The sequence below is a fragment of the Sciurus carolinensis genome, unplaced genomic scaffold, assembly GCF_902686445.1.
Source record: "Sciurus carolinensis unplaced genomic scaffold, mSciCar1.2, whole genome shotgun sequence".
In the NCBI taxonomy this organism is placed as follows: Eukaryota; Metazoa; Chordata; class Mammalia; order Rodentia; family Sciuridae; genus Sciurus; species Sciurus carolinensis.
In genome coordinates, this window is record NW_025920264.1 from 324,150 (window position 1) to 339,581 (window position 15,432).

At 64.2% G+C, this 15,432-nt stretch overlaps 2 protein-coding genes across 4 annotated transcripts; one reads left to right on the forward strand and one right to left on the reverse strand.

The window, feature by feature from the left end:
* Positions 1–843: 843 nt before the first annotated feature.
* Positions 844–5,658, forward strand: Fgf22 (fibroblast growth factor 22). Of its 2 annotated transcripts, none has more exons than XM_047538101.1 (3): positions 844–1,104; positions 2,885–2,988; positions 3,062–5,658. In XM_047538101.1, exons 1-3 carry the CDS (start codon positions 891–893, stop codon positions 3,254–3,256), a joined length of 513 nt encoding a protein of 170 aa, XP_047394057.1. In that variant the 5' UTR covers positions 844–890; the 3' UTR covers positions 3,257–5,658. The 2 variants fall into 2 exon arrangements, with proteins under 2 accessions (XP_047394057.1, XP_047394056.1); XM_047538100.1 differs by having other exon boundaries at positions 3,085–5,658.
* Positions 4,822–13,126, reverse strand: Rnf126 (ring finger protein 126). 2 transcript variants are annotated; one of them, XM_047538099.1, is made up of 9 exons: positions 12,948–13,126; positions 8,030–8,088; positions 7,602–7,665; positions 7,024–7,187; positions 6,420–6,488; positions 6,282–6,351; positions 5,772–5,865; positions 5,559–5,674; positions 4,822–5,481 (listed from the first exon to the last, which is right to left on the reverse strand). In XM_047538099.1, exons 1-9 carry the CDS (start codon positions 13,020–13,022, stop codon positions 5,332–5,334), a joined length of 861 nt encoding a protein of 286 aa, XP_047394055.1. In that variant the 5' UTR covers positions 13,023–13,126; the 3' UTR covers positions 4,822–5,331. The 2 variants fall into 2 exon arrangements, with proteins under 2 accessions (XP_047394055.1, XP_047394054.1); XM_047538098.1 differs by having other exon boundaries at positions 6,943–7,187; positions 12,948–13,122.
* Positions 13,127–15,432: the final 2,306 nt, after the last annotated feature.

Below are 15,432 nucleotides of genomic sequence, written 5' to 3' on the forward strand. Positions count from 1 at the left end.
CAGAAGGGCAATCTAGGGATGTCTTCCCAGGGGCCTTTGGGAAGTTCGGGCCCTGTGGGCCTGTCAGTGGCGCCTCTTGGCTCTGAGCCTGTGGAGCCGCTGTGCTCATTCTCAGTGCCCAGGGCACAGGCAGGCTGGTGAGGGTGCTGGCTGGCAAGCTGGGGTGGCCTGTGTGGGGCTCAGGTGTGGCCATAAAGTGGAGCAGGTGTGGGTGAGGATGCAGCCGCCCATTCCTGCTACCTCAGGCTTGCAGCCACAGCATCCCGAGTGGATGACCTGGGCTGTCATCCGTGCCCTCTCAGCTGATCACTGACTGGCTCACTCGTCCCAACTCCAGGGGCTGCCGCCCACCTGTCCAAACACAGACTCCTGAATTGCTCCCACCACCCCTCCCTCCATCCCACAGAGAAGCCCCTGCTGTCCACTCTCAGGAAGCTGGGATGGAAGGAAGAGTCCACCTACGGTGCCCACCAGGACTCTGCTGGCACAGGCTGGCACATGGGCCAGCAACCTTCTGTTTCTCTGCACCTCCCTCGCACCTCCCTATCTCTGCCTCTTAGTCTCTCCTTGTCTGTCCCTCAGTTTCTGTCTTTCCCTGAGCTGCCTTCTCCTCTTGTCGCTCTCCGTCTCTGTATCTCGACCGCTCTGTCTCTGCACCCGCCTCACACCCGGGAGACAAACGCACGGACAGAGGCTACAAGCCACCAGCAGGCCCCGCCCCGCCCCCAGGCGCCCATTGGCTGACGGCCGTGCCGTGCCCACCCCAAACACTCATTGGCCCCGCCCCGTGGCTACCATTGGCCGGCGCGCGTCCCGCCCCCGCCTCCCCAGCGAGGCCAGGTGGAGCCGCGGACTTCGGAGGCAAGAGCCGGCGGTGAGCGGAGTGGGCCATGCGCCGCCGCCTCTGGCTTGGCCTGGCCTGGCTACTGCTGGCGCGCGCGCCCAGTGCTGCGGGGACCCCGAGCGCGCCGAGGAGGCCGCGCAGCTACCCACACCTGGAAGGCGACGTGCGCTGGAGGCGCCTATTCTCCTCCACCCACTTCTTCCTGCGCGTGGACCCCGGGGGCCGGGTGCAGGGCACCCGCTGGCGCCACAGCCAGGACAGTGAGTGCGCTGGGGCAGCGGGGCCCGGAGAAGGCGGACGAGGGAGACTCTAACAGCCAAGGGGACAGTAATGACAAGGGGTGCGCTGACCAGGTCATGTCCCGACTGGGGCCTCAGTTTCCTCTGCCCTAAGGTGGGTACAACCCACTCGTTAAGAGGAGGGGGGGCACTTGAGGCTCCTGGCTTTGCGACAGACAAGGGTCTTCGTGGTATAGTTCTGAGGTGGGTCGCCTGGGTACAGAAGGGACACCCAGGCTGCAGGAAGGGCTGCAGTGGTCATGAGATTGACTCTCACCCTGGGCTCCTGACACTACAGTCCAGACACCCCATCTGGCAGAAGAGGAAGAGAGGCACAGAGAGGGAGAGAGCTGCTCAGGGTCCCACCTGAAGGGGTGGCGGAACAGGCTCCAGTGACAGCGACCGCCACTCTCTCCCAGCAGGCAGTAGACGCTCAGTAAGTGTAGAATATATGTGGCAGGAGGAGAGGCCAGGGCACAGAAGAGGAGCTAGGGAACTGGGAGACCAGGGGTCACTCCGCACAGCTCCCAGGTCTGGGCAGGGGGCAAGCTCCTCGCTAGCACCCTGAGTCACCACCATCAGGGCACATAATCACCCCTGCCCTTCCCAAAGGCTTTCATCTGGGGCTCCCAGGCCCTCAGGCAGCACGCAGGGAGGGCAGCGACAAGGGACTGGCCAGGCAGGTCCATCCATGGCAGCATGGCCAGGCGGAGCGGCCTCAGGCTGGGGGAGAAACCTTGCTCTGCCAGGTGACCTAGGATGGGCACTACTTCCCATGAGCCTCTGTTCCCCCATCGGGACGGGGATGGGGTGATGGAGGGCGGTGGCTGTGGACCGGCTTTTCCTGAACTGAGCGGGCAGCGCGGTGTGCTGTGCCGGCCTGTGCACACAGTGGTGGGACACTCACCCCCTGGACTCCCAGCTGTTCTCCCAGGGAACTGATTCAGCAAGGACTGATGTGGCCCTCACAGTGGGCCGCACGGGTGCAGGAGGGGGTCTGGCGGCCTCTCTGGGAGGTGGTGAGCCTTGAATGGTGACCAGGAGCTGACTGTGCGCATGGGCTGTGCACGTGGCAGAGGAAATGACCTCACCTGGCCCTGGGAGGGCGAGTGGCCAGCGGAGGTGGTACGGCTGCCACACAGGTTTCTGTCTCCATGTCCAGAATGATGGATGAAGGGCAGCATCTGGACTCGGCACTAGGTGCCACGCTCGGGCAGAGGTGGGAGGCTCCTCGCTGCCTCTGCTGGACGGGGCTGCTGCTTACAGGGCAGGCCCTGTCCAGAGTGACCCCGACAGACTACCGTGGTGGCCCCGTCTCCCCTCTGGGAGGTCGGTGCAGGGGGCTTCCCACAAGGCTGCGTGCAGGCTCGCTGGAGTAGGGCAGGAAGCAGGCTCGGTGGCGTTCTCGTTGACCCAGAGGTGGAAGGTCAGGCAAGGTGAGGATGTGAGGGAGCCCAGGCCACTGTATGCCTCTCCTGGTCCTCAGCAGTTGACCAAGGGCTGCCCGGCCTGCACTGCAAGCTCTGGTGAGCACGTGCAGAGCCAACAGGACCTGGGCTGTTCACGCTGTGCTGTGGCTGCTGTGGCTCCCAGGGCTTCCAGCCTTGTGCCTGAGCTCCAGGTCATGGATGCCGACTCCTGAACACCCATCCTGGGCAGGCACACAGTAGGGGTGCAGATGAGTGGAGGGTTAAGGCAGGGCGCGTGTGGGAGAGACGAGGAGCGGGAGCCAGGAGCCACCCTGACCAGCCCCTCTGCACAGGCGTTGTGGAGATCCGCTCTGTCCGTGTGGGCACCGTGGCCATCAAGGCTGTGCACTCGGGCTTCTACGTGGCCATGAGCCGTCAGGGCCACCTCTATGGGTCGGTGAGTACTGGGTGATGGTGGGCAGAGGCGGGTTGCGGGCAGTGTCGGGTGGCCTCATGCGCCCGCCCCTCAGCGGGTCTACGGCGTTGACTGCAGGTTCCTGGAGCGCATCGAGGAGAACGGCTACAACACCTACGCCTCACTCCGCTGGCGCCACCGGGGCCGGCCCATGTACCTGGCACTGGATGGACGGGGAGCCCCCCGGCAAGGCATCCGCACACGGCGGCACCATCTCTCCACCCACTTCCTGCCCGTCCTGGTCTCCTGAGGCCCTCCGAGGTCTCGAGGGCCTGCTGACAGACCTGGAGGCGTGGGGGGAAGGAGGGCCCCGAGGACGCCTGAGACAGGGGCAGGGGCTGAGGCTGGGGCCCAGGCCTGGCTGCCCGTCGGTCCTTCTGCCTACTCTCCTTCTGAGTTCTAAGGGCGCCAGGCACCGGGTCTCAGTGGGGGCCCCAGGACGGGGGAGGCAGGTAGCAAGCGGAGTCCACCTGCCCAGCACAAGGGTGAGCAGGCCCAGGCTGCAGGCACAGGCTGCCGTCTGGCCTGGGCAGAGTGCCCTGGACGGGGCACACCGGGGAGGCTAACAGGCCCCGGGGGTGAGCGGGCAGGGCCCACAGGGCAGTGCTGCAGGGGCATTGCCCTGCCCCGTGGCCAGAACACAGCCCCAAGACATCCACATCTCACCCCCAGGGCCTGTGGACATGGCACCTCCTGGGGCAGAAGGGGCCCTGAGCTGGGGACACCCAGGTCACCCCAGAGTCCCCATGGGAGGCAGGAAGAGGCTGCATGCTGGCTGTGGAGCGGGAGGAGGGGGACAGGGCCTCTCCTGGGCCTCAGGAGGGCGGTCCTGCCACCCCTGGGTTCAGCCCAGGGCGGCCCACACCGGCTCCCCCAGAAACATCAGATAATAAACACTGCAGCCTGTCAGAAGCTGTCACGTCACAGGATGCACACAGAGGCCGTCATCTCAGCCTCCCGGGTCTCAGGACGGGCAGGGGCTGCTGAGGGGCTTTGTGTCCTCGCCCTCCATGGATGGGCCCTCGGGGCAGCACACCCAGCGGCATCTCTTCCACTAACTGGCCCTCACCATTTTCCTCCGTGCTGGGCATGGCTGACCCCTACTGCCCACATGGTTGGTAGCTCTAGCCATCAGAGGCAAGAGCACTCAGCAGCTCAGCCTCATGTCCCCACAGGCTGCGCAACTCGAGGCTCCTGCTTCCGCCAGGAGCAAGCCAGCGGTGGCACGGCCCCAGAGGGCGGGGTGCGGCGGCTGTCAGCACAGGCTGTCTCCTCCGGACAGGAGCTCCTGCTCATCCAAGGCCCTGTGTGACTCCCAGACTTGGATTTAGGAAGTGACTGTCGGGCTGACTCCGCCAGCTTCCCCTGTGCTCTGCCATGCTGCCAGGGCGTCCACCAGGACGGTCCACCACGGTGTCCTTTCAGTCACAGAAGCCCAGAAACCAGAGCAGGACACGTGGTGTGGGGCCTTGGGGCTGTGGGACTCCAGGCCACTCCACCTCCTGAGGGCAGAAGCTCCTGCTGCGCCTTGCTGGCTGCCCAGTGCCGTGGAAGGACAGAGGCGCAGGCCTGGGTGCTGAGCAGAGAACCCGCCCAGGAGGACTTCCTGGAGCACTGGTGCAGTGATGGCCTTCTGCCAGCACGTGGCACGCGGCCTTCCTGGACACTGCCACTCGATGTCCACGGCCTGCTGTCAGGAGTGCACAGCCCCAGGGCTCCCTGGGGGGCACGTCCCCCAGGACAGCGCCCACGCCCTGCCAGCCGCTCGGGCCCTCTGGACACACTGGCGCAGAAGGAAAACGCCCAGCCACCGGCTCCTCTTTCAAGTAGGTGTATTTTAAATAGCTTTCCAGATACACATATTTTTCCCTTTAAAAAACGTCTGTCAGAGCAGTTTTGTTCCTGGTTCTGCTGGTCACCCTTGTGGTCCCAAGGCCGGCGCTCGCGGTGCGGTCCAAGGCCCCGGGGCCCGTGCAGGTGGCACACGTGGCCCTGGCGGAGCAGCTCCACCCGCAGCTGCACAGATCATGCGTGGCCGCGCGTGAGCTAAAACGTCCATTTATTTCAAAGCAGTAATAATTTAAAATCATAAAAACCTTTCCACCGCCGAACGTTTGGAGGGTGAGGTTAGAGATGGGACAGAAGGCTGGTGCCCTGTGGGGGACATGTGGCCCACACCCCTCCGTGCAGGGAGCAGCTGGGCACGGACGTGCCTCCGGGGCTGGCTGAGCTCTGGTCCCCCTGGAGAGCCGGTCCCCGAGCCTGGCGCAGCCTGGGGCCTGCCGGTGCTGCGCAGCGGCCTGGGAGCTGGAGCTGGGCGCCAGCTCAGGAGTTGCTCGTGGCGTTCTCGTTGCTGGGCGAGGAGGAGGAGGAGGAGGAGGAGGAGGAGGAGAAGCTCACCCCAGTCAGGCCGGGGGGGTTGGTGGCCGTGTTCTGTCCGGTGAGGCTCTTGCGGCAGACGGGGCAGCTGTCATGCTTTGTGGGGACAGAGGCGAGGCGGGGAGTTAGAAGCTGGCGCCCCCGGGGCGGGCACGGGCGGCGGGCGGGCTCACCTGCTCCAGCCAGGGCACGATGCAGCCGTTGTGGAACAGGTGGTTGCAGGGCAGCTGCCGCACACTCTCGCCCAGCGCGTAGTCGTCCTTGCACACGGGACATTCGAGCCCAGAGCCTGTGGACAGGCGGGGCCAGGTGGGTCCAGGGCCCCATGGGCCCCACCCTGGCGGGAGCACCCAGGCCACAGGAGCCACGGCCGAGCAGAGCCATACCTACGTGCTCCTCGGTGACGGGGACGGTGGGGAGGGCCTGGATCTTCTCCTTGTCTGCGGGAGGGGGGCCCGTGTTTTCAAACTGGTTGAGGAGCTGAAAGACAAGAGGCAAGTGCCAGGAGGTCCAGGGCTGGGCTCGGCGAGGAGCAGGCACCTCTGCTGGCAGGTGATGCTGCAGGGCCTGCAGGAGCCCCAGATCTGTGGTCCTGGGCTGGCCGGGCACTGGATGCTGCCAGGGCGGCAGATGTGCCCACGCTGACACGGCCCACCGACTGGCTGCACAGGGCCTGAGTCCACCCACAGGATGAGCGTGATCCAGGAGAGGAAGAGAGTGAGCAGGGCCACCAGGGTGGACTTAAACCCTGGTCCCTGGGACGTCAGGTGGAAACCCCAAGTGCGTAACAGGCAGGAGGCGAGATGCAGGGGCCTCTCAGGTGCTCTTGGCAAGAGGACACCTCGCCCTGTCCTCCCTGGACTAACCCCCAAACGCTGGGTGCAACCACCCTGTACCTGCGTGATGATGGCGTCCAGGCCGTTGGCCCCCCAGGCGTAGTCCATTGGGTTGGAGTGCAGGACGCCCCTGGGGGCAAGAGGCCAGGTCAGGAGGCCAGGGGTGGGCAGGTGTGCCCCCCACCCCCTGCTACTCACCAGGGGCCCAGGCCCAGGTTGGGGATGGTGGCGGGAGTGATGATGCCATTGACCAGCTGCTGGATGATCCTGGAAGAAAGGGGCCGGTCACGCTGCGGCAGACGGGCCCGCGCAGCACCCAGAGGCCACCCGTGAGGGCGGTGGCTCCGTGGCGGGGCACCTGCCCAGCAGCACGAGTCCTGGGTCATCCCCAGCACCACAAGAAAAGAAAAGAGCAACGACAAGAACTCAGCACGGCGTCCTGCTGAGGTCCAGGCGAGTGAGCCGTGTCCACCCGCATTTCTCCATGATGTCCCGTGACACAACTCCTCAAGCTGGGGGCCACCACAGCCCCCAAAGTGCAGTGTGGGGCCGCAGCTCCCGGGGGACGAGGAGGACCAGGCCGGCCCCGCTCCTGCAGCCACAGACCCCACAGGAGCCTGGAAAGAAGCCCAGGCTTCGGCAGAGCAGGTGCCACTTCCACGGGCCGGCAGGACCTGGCTGGCTGAGGGCGCCCGCTCCGACCACCCCCAGGCCCCCTCACCCTTCCAGCGTGGGGACGCCTTCGTGCCGGCCGGTGGCCCGCCGGGCGGTGAGGCGGGCTCGGGGCTGCCGGGCGCCGTACCGGTGCCGGGACTGGTGCTCTCTCTCCCTCCGGCTCTCAGGGTCCCTGCTGTCATCCGCCTGTGCCCCAGGAGGGAAGGCGGGGATCTCAAAGCTGTCGTCAAAGATGCCGAAAGCAAACTGTCCATAGCCCTGGGGCAGTGTGAACAGGTGCTGGTCCACGTTCTAGGGAGAGGAAGGTGCGACCTGAGCCTGCATGGTCTGCTCAGGGCTCCACACGCAGAGCCAAGGAGCAGTGGGGGCCGTCAGACCCAGCAGAGTGGCCCAAGGCCCCTGCCCACAGCCTCCAGCCCATCACCTTTCCGTGTCCTCAAGACAGCACCTGCAGGGCCTGTCTCCAGGGGACACACCTCCCACAAGCGGGCCCATCCCAGGCAAGGGGAGCTCCATGAGCCAGAGGGTCCAGCCTGCACGGAATCACCCAGCAGGCAGGACACAGGCCTGCAGTGACATGTGGATTCCAGACTAAGGGGATGGGGAGGCAGGATGCCCGGGGGGCCAAGGTCCCGGGAGCCCCGCTGGGTGGCCACGGGCAGGATGAGAATACCTGCAGCCTCAAGCCCAGAGGCTCCCACTCACCTCAAATGGCTGCCGGCTCTGGTCAGCGGGGGCTGTGGAGGGAGCGGAACCGTTTTCTGTATTCCTGGGGAGAGAGGGAGCCTGTTGGCAGCGGCCAGCAGCCCTCCCCATCCCCGGGCACACACCCACTCCTGGCCCTGTGCATCAGGAAGTAGGAATCCCAACACCAGAGGCACTGGCTCCGTCTCAGGCGCCACCAGGTGGCGAGGCAAGAAGATGGCAGCCCCTCACCCGCCACCCGGCGCAGCTCTGGGGTCAAGCCCGCCTCCTCTCCCCTGTCGTGCATGTGGGTGTCTGGGTGCCATCCCCACGAGACTCCCATGCACACGTACGCTGACCAAGTGCCATGGGCTGCCGTCCCCAGGCCTGGCAGGTGTGTGGCCCTAACCCCCTCTCCCAGCTGCACCACCACGGCTGTGCTATGCTACCTGGTCTCTTCCGGAAGCTCCTCGATAAAACCAGACTCACACCTGGGGCAGATGTAATCCTGCAAGAGAGGAACGAGGGTCACCATGAACGCCAAACATCAGCAAAACCTCCCTGTGCTAGGGCAAGCACAAGTGCCAGTCCTGGCTCTGTGGGTCACGAAGGACAGGGGACAAAGGAGGTCCCGGGATGTGTTCTCGCTGGCCACACAGTGGTGAGGTCAGTGACAGACTTCCTCCATGGCCTCCATGACTCAAGCAGCCCTGCTAGATCCTCCTGCAGGCTGGGCCCAAGTTCCTCTGGTGGTCCCGTCCCAGGGTGACCCTGACTTGGCACGTGTCCCAGTGACAGAGGTCCTGGGGCCTCCCTGGGAGAGGCACACTCAGGAGCCTGCTGCCTTGGGGTCACAGAGCATCTTGTGATGTCCTGGAAGGGTGGCCAAGGACCCACCTGGGGATGGCAGGTATGTGAGTACCAAGTCCAGGCTCACGCTCCCCGAGACAGCCAGCCCTGTTCACATCGGACAGACCCACGTCTGCTACGGCGTCCCACAGTCGCCTGGGAACATAGCTCAAATAGGGAGACAGGGCTCTGGGAGGTGGCTGCAGGCCTTGCCTACTGACATCGCTGGGGCCCCCCACATGGCACAGCACGTCCACCTCACCTGCCCCGGCCACCAATAGCTAAGGCTGCGTGGGGCAGGCAGCAGGAGCCGTGGCCAGGCGAGCAGATGGTGCAGTGGCACTTGCAGACGACCCACACAGGACGGAGGAGGCTGGCAAGTCTGATAAAGGGCTCACGGCCAAACACGTTTACAACTCAACCATCAAAAGACAGATAGCCAACAAGCAGAGGAGGCCCAACATCACTAGTCGCCAGGGGGTCAGCATGGCTGCTGGCCTGGTGGCTGTCCACGCCTCCAGGACCTGGCTGCCCCAGAGCTCTCTCAGGGCACTGCAGCACCTGTACAGGCTCAGCCTCCACTGGCTCACAAGGAGCCCTCAGCCAAAACCATGGTCCTGGAAATCAGCCTCCTCTTCTCAGCCAAGGGTCACTTGATACTGAGGCCATGTGGCCTGTAGTACATGTCCCTAGGGCCCCAGGGCCACCATGGCTGGGCACTGTGCCTGTCACCCTTTCCTAGTAGACCCAAAGCTCGCCTCTGCAGGCTTGATCAAAGCTCTTCCCTGGAACCTACACCATCAGCTCCAGTCAGGGCCAGCCAACTGCCACTGCCCACAGCAGCCAAGGTCCCAACCAGAGGCACACCCTTCTAGTCCTCAATGTCCTCTGCCACACCTGCCCCCCAGGTGTCCACCTGGACACCACTGGGCAGAGGCCACCCTGACCAGCCCTGCTGCTCAGTCACTTCAGTGCCCCAAGAGCACCTGTGGAGATGACAGATCCTTGCTGTGTGCCCACCCACTCCTCCCCTTGGGGTGGGGAGAGGGACAAGCACACCTGCCCAGCGAAGGGGCGTACAACCATGCCTCCCACATCACACGCCCTCATTCAGGTGACCCTTGTACAACACACGTCGCGAGTCCTCACCAGCATGTGCAGGGAAGCTGGGGAAACTGAGGCAGGAGATGAGAGGGACACAGCGCTGAGTGCCTCTACGGGTCCCTCAGGAAAGCCACCGCTCTTCACAGAGGACAGTGCAGCCTTCTTGGCTGCCTGGGGTGTGCAGAGGCACGGGGAGAATGTGGACCCCGACTCCCTGCACAGCCCCAGGGATGCACATGACACTCCCCAGATTCTTTCCTTCTAGGACCTAGTGGCTGCCACCAAGGCCCACACCTACATCCTGTGTGTCCCTCAGTGTGTGAACCCTGCCCAGAGGAGATGAGAGCTGCCACAGGCCTGCGACTGCACTTAGGTCAGCTGGTAGGATGGCGTCCACTACACACAGGCCCCAGTAGGCACCAAAACCCAGTGGCACCTAACTCCACCTTCCAGGATTCTCTCAGGCTGATCTGATACCATTGACAAGGCCTGGGACCCTGCATGTGCCAATGTACAGAAGGCTCAGGGCAGAGAGGCCCTGGGACTGCAGGGGGTGGCTTTGCCCAGGACCCCAGGTCAAGTTCCCCCTCATGGGTACGAAACAAAAAAGTGCTGATGTGGGCAGAATCCCAAATGGGAAAGTTTGGCCCACAGTTGTCCTGACCAACCCAGCCAGGGCTCCCTGGGCATTGGGTGCTCCACCCTGCACCAGGTGCTGGGCTTACAGCATGCTGCTGAGAGCCAGTTCCACCCAACCTCCCTGGGGCCTCAGCTTCCACAGAGCCACTGCAGGACACTGGACAGACTCCATCACAGCCTGTGGCACACAACAGGGCACACCAAGCAGGCCAGGGATGGAGGGCAGAAACGGATGCACACCTGGGGTGGGGCAAGGAGCCACCCAGAGACTTCGAGTCCAGGCAGGGACACCAGTGCCCCTGGCCCACCCACAGTGGGGTGGCACACCAGGTCACACCTCCAGGAGGCAGCACAGGTCTGTCCGTGGGGATGGAGAACACCAGGTGGTCGGGCCCACCGCCGCGTCCCCCTCCCCAGGTGGCACCAAGAGACCCAAGGACTCACACGCAGGAGGGTCCCTCCCTCCTGTCTTCCCTGGCTTGGACCAGAGAGTGCTGTAAGTAAGGGAGGCAAGAGGCCAGCACCAGGCAGGTGCCTGCCCACAGGGTGTTCCACACTCATGCCCTGCACGTCACACCGCCTGTACCAGATCTGGGAGAATCGAGTCTGAGCCTGTGTGCCTGTGCTGAGGCCTCCAGCTCCAGCCAGACTGTCTGGTTCCTGCTCCCACATGCCCCCTCTAACCAGGCTGACCACCCTCCACGCCCAGGTGCTCCCTGCACTGCTTCATGGGCACTTGCCCACATGACTGCACTGCCCCCGCATGAAGGTGCCTTTGCAGGCAAACCACTGGGGAAACAGGCCAAGTACTGGCCACCTGCACACATGCTTCTTGCCCCGATTCCAACTCACTTGACAGGCCAGGATGTCAGGTGAGAAGTAATGTAGCTGTTGGGGCCAGCCTGACCCAGAGAAGCCCCCTAGAGCAGGCCTGAGGACCACAGCAGATCAGAGGCTTGAGATGGCACCCTTATGACAGCAGCCAGCTCCCACCTCACGGAAGTGGGCGTCTCCTAAGAACCAGCCAGGAGCTTGAGCAGTAGCAGACACATCAGCGTTGACTATGAGGTGGGCAAACTCCTCTTTGGGGTGCCAGTGACAAGCTGGGACTTTCCCAGGTTGAGAGACCTCCTCCCAGGGCACCAGTGTGCCAGTCCCTGTACAGAAGTTCTACCACAGCCAGCTGGCCCTGGTTTAGTTCCGCCTCAGTCCACAGGCAGGCACCCTCAGGGCCAGCAACCATGCCGGACCCCACACCTCCTTCCAACAGTTACAGTTCTCATGGAATTTTACCAAAGTCCAGTTTAGTATTTGTCAGTCCCTGGTCAGTTTGTCAACCCTGTAAGGTCAAAGACCACGTTGGATTGCTGTGATTAAAGGAATGTCCTCACCAGACCTGGTGACAGTCAGAGAAGGTCAGGGTCTTCCTTGCTCAGGGCCACAGTTAGGAAGTGGCCACACCACGTGGGCCCCAGAAAGCCCAGGAAGGCAGACCAAAAACAGCTAGGAATACAGCTGGGCCAGGTCAGCTTTGCACACAGTACATGCACCTGCCCCAGCTCCGTCCCTACACAAGGCCTGTCTTGGGGCTCACAGCAGCTGCAAGGGGCTGCACTGCCACTAAGCCAGGTCTGCATACTGCCAGGCCACCAGTGCTGCCTGCCACAAATAGAAAGGGACACTAAGAGCTGAAGAGCTGGAGCAAGACTCCAGGAAGATGAGGTGGGAGAGACTTTATTTTCCTCGCCTGCTGGGGAGGGGGTAAGCCCGTGGCCTCCAGAAGCCCTCCCTTCCTCTCCCCGGCAAGCCCTACAGGCTCCTCCTCCAGGGTCCCTCCCCTCGGGGAACGCCACAGGCCCATTGGTCAGCGAGTACCACCACCCAGGAGGCAGGTGACAAGTAGGGTGTAGCTCCCGCAGCTCCACAAACCCTCCTCACCACAGTCCGTTCCCCTCAGAGCCTCTTGACCCCCTGCACCACCCTCTATCCCTGCTCCCCTGGAATCGTTGGAAAGTGGTGGGGCGCAAACGTGAGGACCACGTGCCACTTGGTGCGCCAGCGCAGACTTCAGTTTTCCCACCCGAAAAGCAGGACTACATGGCCGTTTCTCCACCAGCCTGGGGAAGGAGAGCGCGAACTGGAAGTAGGGATGGCTGGGCCCCTCCAGACCGACTGACGCCGAGCCAGCCTGACACCGCTCTCCAGGAGCAGGGGGCGCCCGGGCTCGGCCCCTGGGCGAGGGGCGGCCGCGCCGAGCGCCCAGCAGCGCTCTCTGGGACCCTCTGCGCCCCGGCCGGGGGCCGATCTCCCAAACACATGCCACCAGCAGCTCCGGGACCCGGTCGGCGCCGGGACCCCAGCGGCCGGGCCCACGCGGCCGAGGCGCGCCCCCGCAGCCCGGCCACGCGCTCGGCGAACGTCCCCCGGCGCCGCGCCGGGTCCGGCTCCCGCGGCGGCCGCCCAGGGCCCGTGTCCTCCCGGGCCGGCTCTGGCGCCCCTGCCCACGGTTCTCCGCAGCGCTCGGCCTCCGGGCCTCCCGGTCTCCGCGTCTGCACCGCAGTGCCGCGCTCACTGGACCCCGGCGCCCGGGCTCTCGGCGGCGACTGAGGGTCCTTCGCCGGGCCTCCGTGTCTCCCGCACCCGGAGCGGGGTTCAGGCCTCACCGCTCGGGCCTCTTCGGAGAGGACCCGCGCCGGCGCCGCCTGGCCTCGGTTTCCCCGCCCGGCCGCGGCCTGCCCAGGCCCGCACGCACAGGCCCGCCCGCTCGGGCCTCACCGGCAGGCGCGGCACGATCTCGACCGAGCAGCAGTGGCAGAAGTACCGTCCGGGCTGCGGCGACGCCTCGGCCATGGCCGCCGCCGCCTCCGCGCCGCCCGCCCCCCGCGCGGCGCCCGCCGCCGGCCGTTTGCTGCTCCCTCGCCGGCCGACGCGCCCGCGCACGCACACGCACGGCACGCACACTCACGCACGGCGTGGGGCGGCGAGCGGCGCGGGAAGCGCGCGCGGCGGGTGGAGGTGCGGGCGACGGTGGCCGCTGAGGGTCAAATTAGGCATGGCTGTCAAACTGGACCCCAGGTAGGGGGCGGAGCCAGGGTGGAGGCTGCAGAGGCGGCTGGGGCGGGACCTGAGTGGGGTGGGGCCGAGTCACCCTGGCAACCTGGGTCTCCTGCGGGGCTGGGTGTGCGCCGGCCCCCGCTCTTCCTCCTTTTCCACCTCCTCCTGCCCTTCCCTCTTCCTCCTTCAGCTCCTCCTGTTCTTCTTCTTCCTGCTCCTCCTTCCCCCTCCCCGCTCTTGCTCTTCCTTCTCCTCCTCTCCGTCTCCTCCTTTCCCTCCTCCTGTTCTTGCTCTTCCTCCTCCTCCCCCTCCCCTCTGACTCTTCCTCCTCCTTCCTCCTGCTCCTTCCCTTCCTCCTCCTCTCCCTCCTCCTCCTTCCCCCTCTTGCTCTCCCTCCTCCCCCTCTTCTTGTGTTTCCTCCTCCTGCTCCTCCCCCACTCCTCCCCCCAGCCTCTCCTCCTAACCTGGGAAGGCACTGGGCTCCCTCTGTACTTCTCTCCCACCTGCTCCTCTCCTCCGGGTGCACCATTCCTTGGGCTGTGGTGTGGCTTCTGCCTCGAGTCTTTCCAGTTTTCTGCTGAATATCGCAGAGGTTTGTGATGCCCACGGGAATAGCCCTTGTTCCCACTGGAGAACTGTAAAGTCCTGCTCCGGCAGAAGGACTTATGCCTCTCCTTCCCTGCCAGACCCAGGCTGTGCTTGGCACCCAGCTGTGGTCCATTAACACTGGTGGAGGGAATGCAGCCAGGGTCACTCCTGGGTGGAAGTCGGACCCTTCTGAGCCTATGCCACTGCCCATCCCTCAGTGTGACCCCTGGGACAGGAGAGGCTGAAGTCTTGGGACCCAGGCCTCAATACCTGTGGGTACAGAGGAGCAGGAAACCTAATCCCCTCCCAAGCTAATCAGCAGAGCTATGTCATCACCCACCTCAGGCCAGGGTCGTTTGAGGTCACCATCAGCCCAATAGTAGGTTTATTTCTCTCTTCATGCTACAGTCATTGAGCACCTACTGCATACCAGACCCTGTGTGTGCTGGATACATGCAAACACTCCCAGCCCCATGAGGCTGAGACCCTAGGGTGACCCTTCCTCTGCCTGGGGAGACAAGGAATGCTTTCTAGCGGGAAAGAGCATTGAGACCAGGGGTCTGAGTAATGAAAAGGAGTTGGTTGAAGTTAAGAGAGCATTGGACTTCCTGCTAGCCATCTTACCCACTTCAGACTATTCCTGTGCTGACCACCAGAGAGCGCACTGGCCCAGGCCCTGGGAATCCTGTTACCTCCCCAGGACCAAAGCTGGGGTGCCCTAAGCCCCAGGGTCATTTCTCACCAGCACCCATTAATCAAGTTTTTGAGACCCTGCCCGTGCGGCACCCTACAGTGGTGAAGAGGCTTCAGGCAGCCAGCCCCAGCTCAGCTTCCACCCACCCATCCACTTCCTGCCACTGGGTAAGTGGCTTAAGGTCCCTGAGCAGATGGCAGAGCCTGCCTTGGAGGGTTGTCCGTCTCATTAGCTGCGGGCAGACATGGACACCTTAGTCCTCCTTGGCCCTCACTGGTTTTGTTGGTGTACCTGCCCTTCCCAGGGTCCCCTCCCCTTTCCTAGCTCCTCTGGGGCTTCCTGGGGAGCCCCACCCCATGGCATCTGCCCCACAGAGCCCTCTTCCTTCCTGGGTAGCCTTCAGGAACCCAGGGCTCAGGAAGGGCATCTCCCAACATTCAGGGCTGATGAGAGAGTGCAGCCAGAGGAGGGGCAGCACTCAGTGGAGCCCAGGTCACTGGGTGTAGGCAACTGTCGCCCACCCCCAATTCCCAGGAAGTCAGCCTTAGACTTCAGCGGGGAACCCAGCTAAGAAGGCTCAATCCGCAGGTGTCCCCTGGTAATCGACTAGCCTCCCAGTTAGACCTCCTCGCTGCTGTTGAGGATGAGACAGGCTCGGCAGGAAGCGCGGACGACGCCCAGCGCTCAGGTGGGAGGTCTCACGGGGGCGCGAGTGGGGCCCGTCCTTCCGCCTGGCCCAGACCACCGCCTCCATCCAGCAGGCTCCTGGCTCCTCCTCCCCGGGTGCTGCCTCCTCCGACCTCACCCGCAGCGATCCTGCGATCTGGCGGGCTGGGCCCAGTACCCGACCACTTATTGATGCGCTTCATGTTTACTTTCTGACCTTTAGTTACACACATTGAATGACCCTTCTGTCTTCCCGTT

Coding starts and splice junctions, on each gene's coding strand:
- Fgf22 (XM_047538100.1), top strand. CDS start 891: ATGCGCCGCCGCCTCTGGCTTGGCCTGGCCTGGCTACTGCTGGCGCGC. Junction 1,105..2,884: donor CTGGCGCCACAGCCAGGACA/GTGAGTGCGCTG, acceptor CCCTCTGCACAG/GCGTTGTGGAGATCCGCTCT. Junction 2,989..3,084: donor AGGGCCACCTCTATGGGTCG/GTGAGTACTGGG, acceptor CGTTGACTGCAG/GTTCCTGGAGCGCATCGAGG.
- Rnf126 (XM_047538098.1), bottom strand. CDS start 13,022: ATGGCCGAGGCGTCGCCGCAGCCCGGACGGTACTTCTGCCACTGCTGC. Junction 7,666..8,029: donor GAGCTTCCGGAAGAGACCAG/GTAGCATAGCAC, acceptor CTCTCTCCCCAG/GAATACAGAAAACGGTTCCG. Junction 6,489..6,942: donor GGCGTCCCCACGCTGGAAGG/GTGAGGGGGCCT, acceptor CCTTTCTTCCAG/GATCATCCAGCAGCTGGTCA.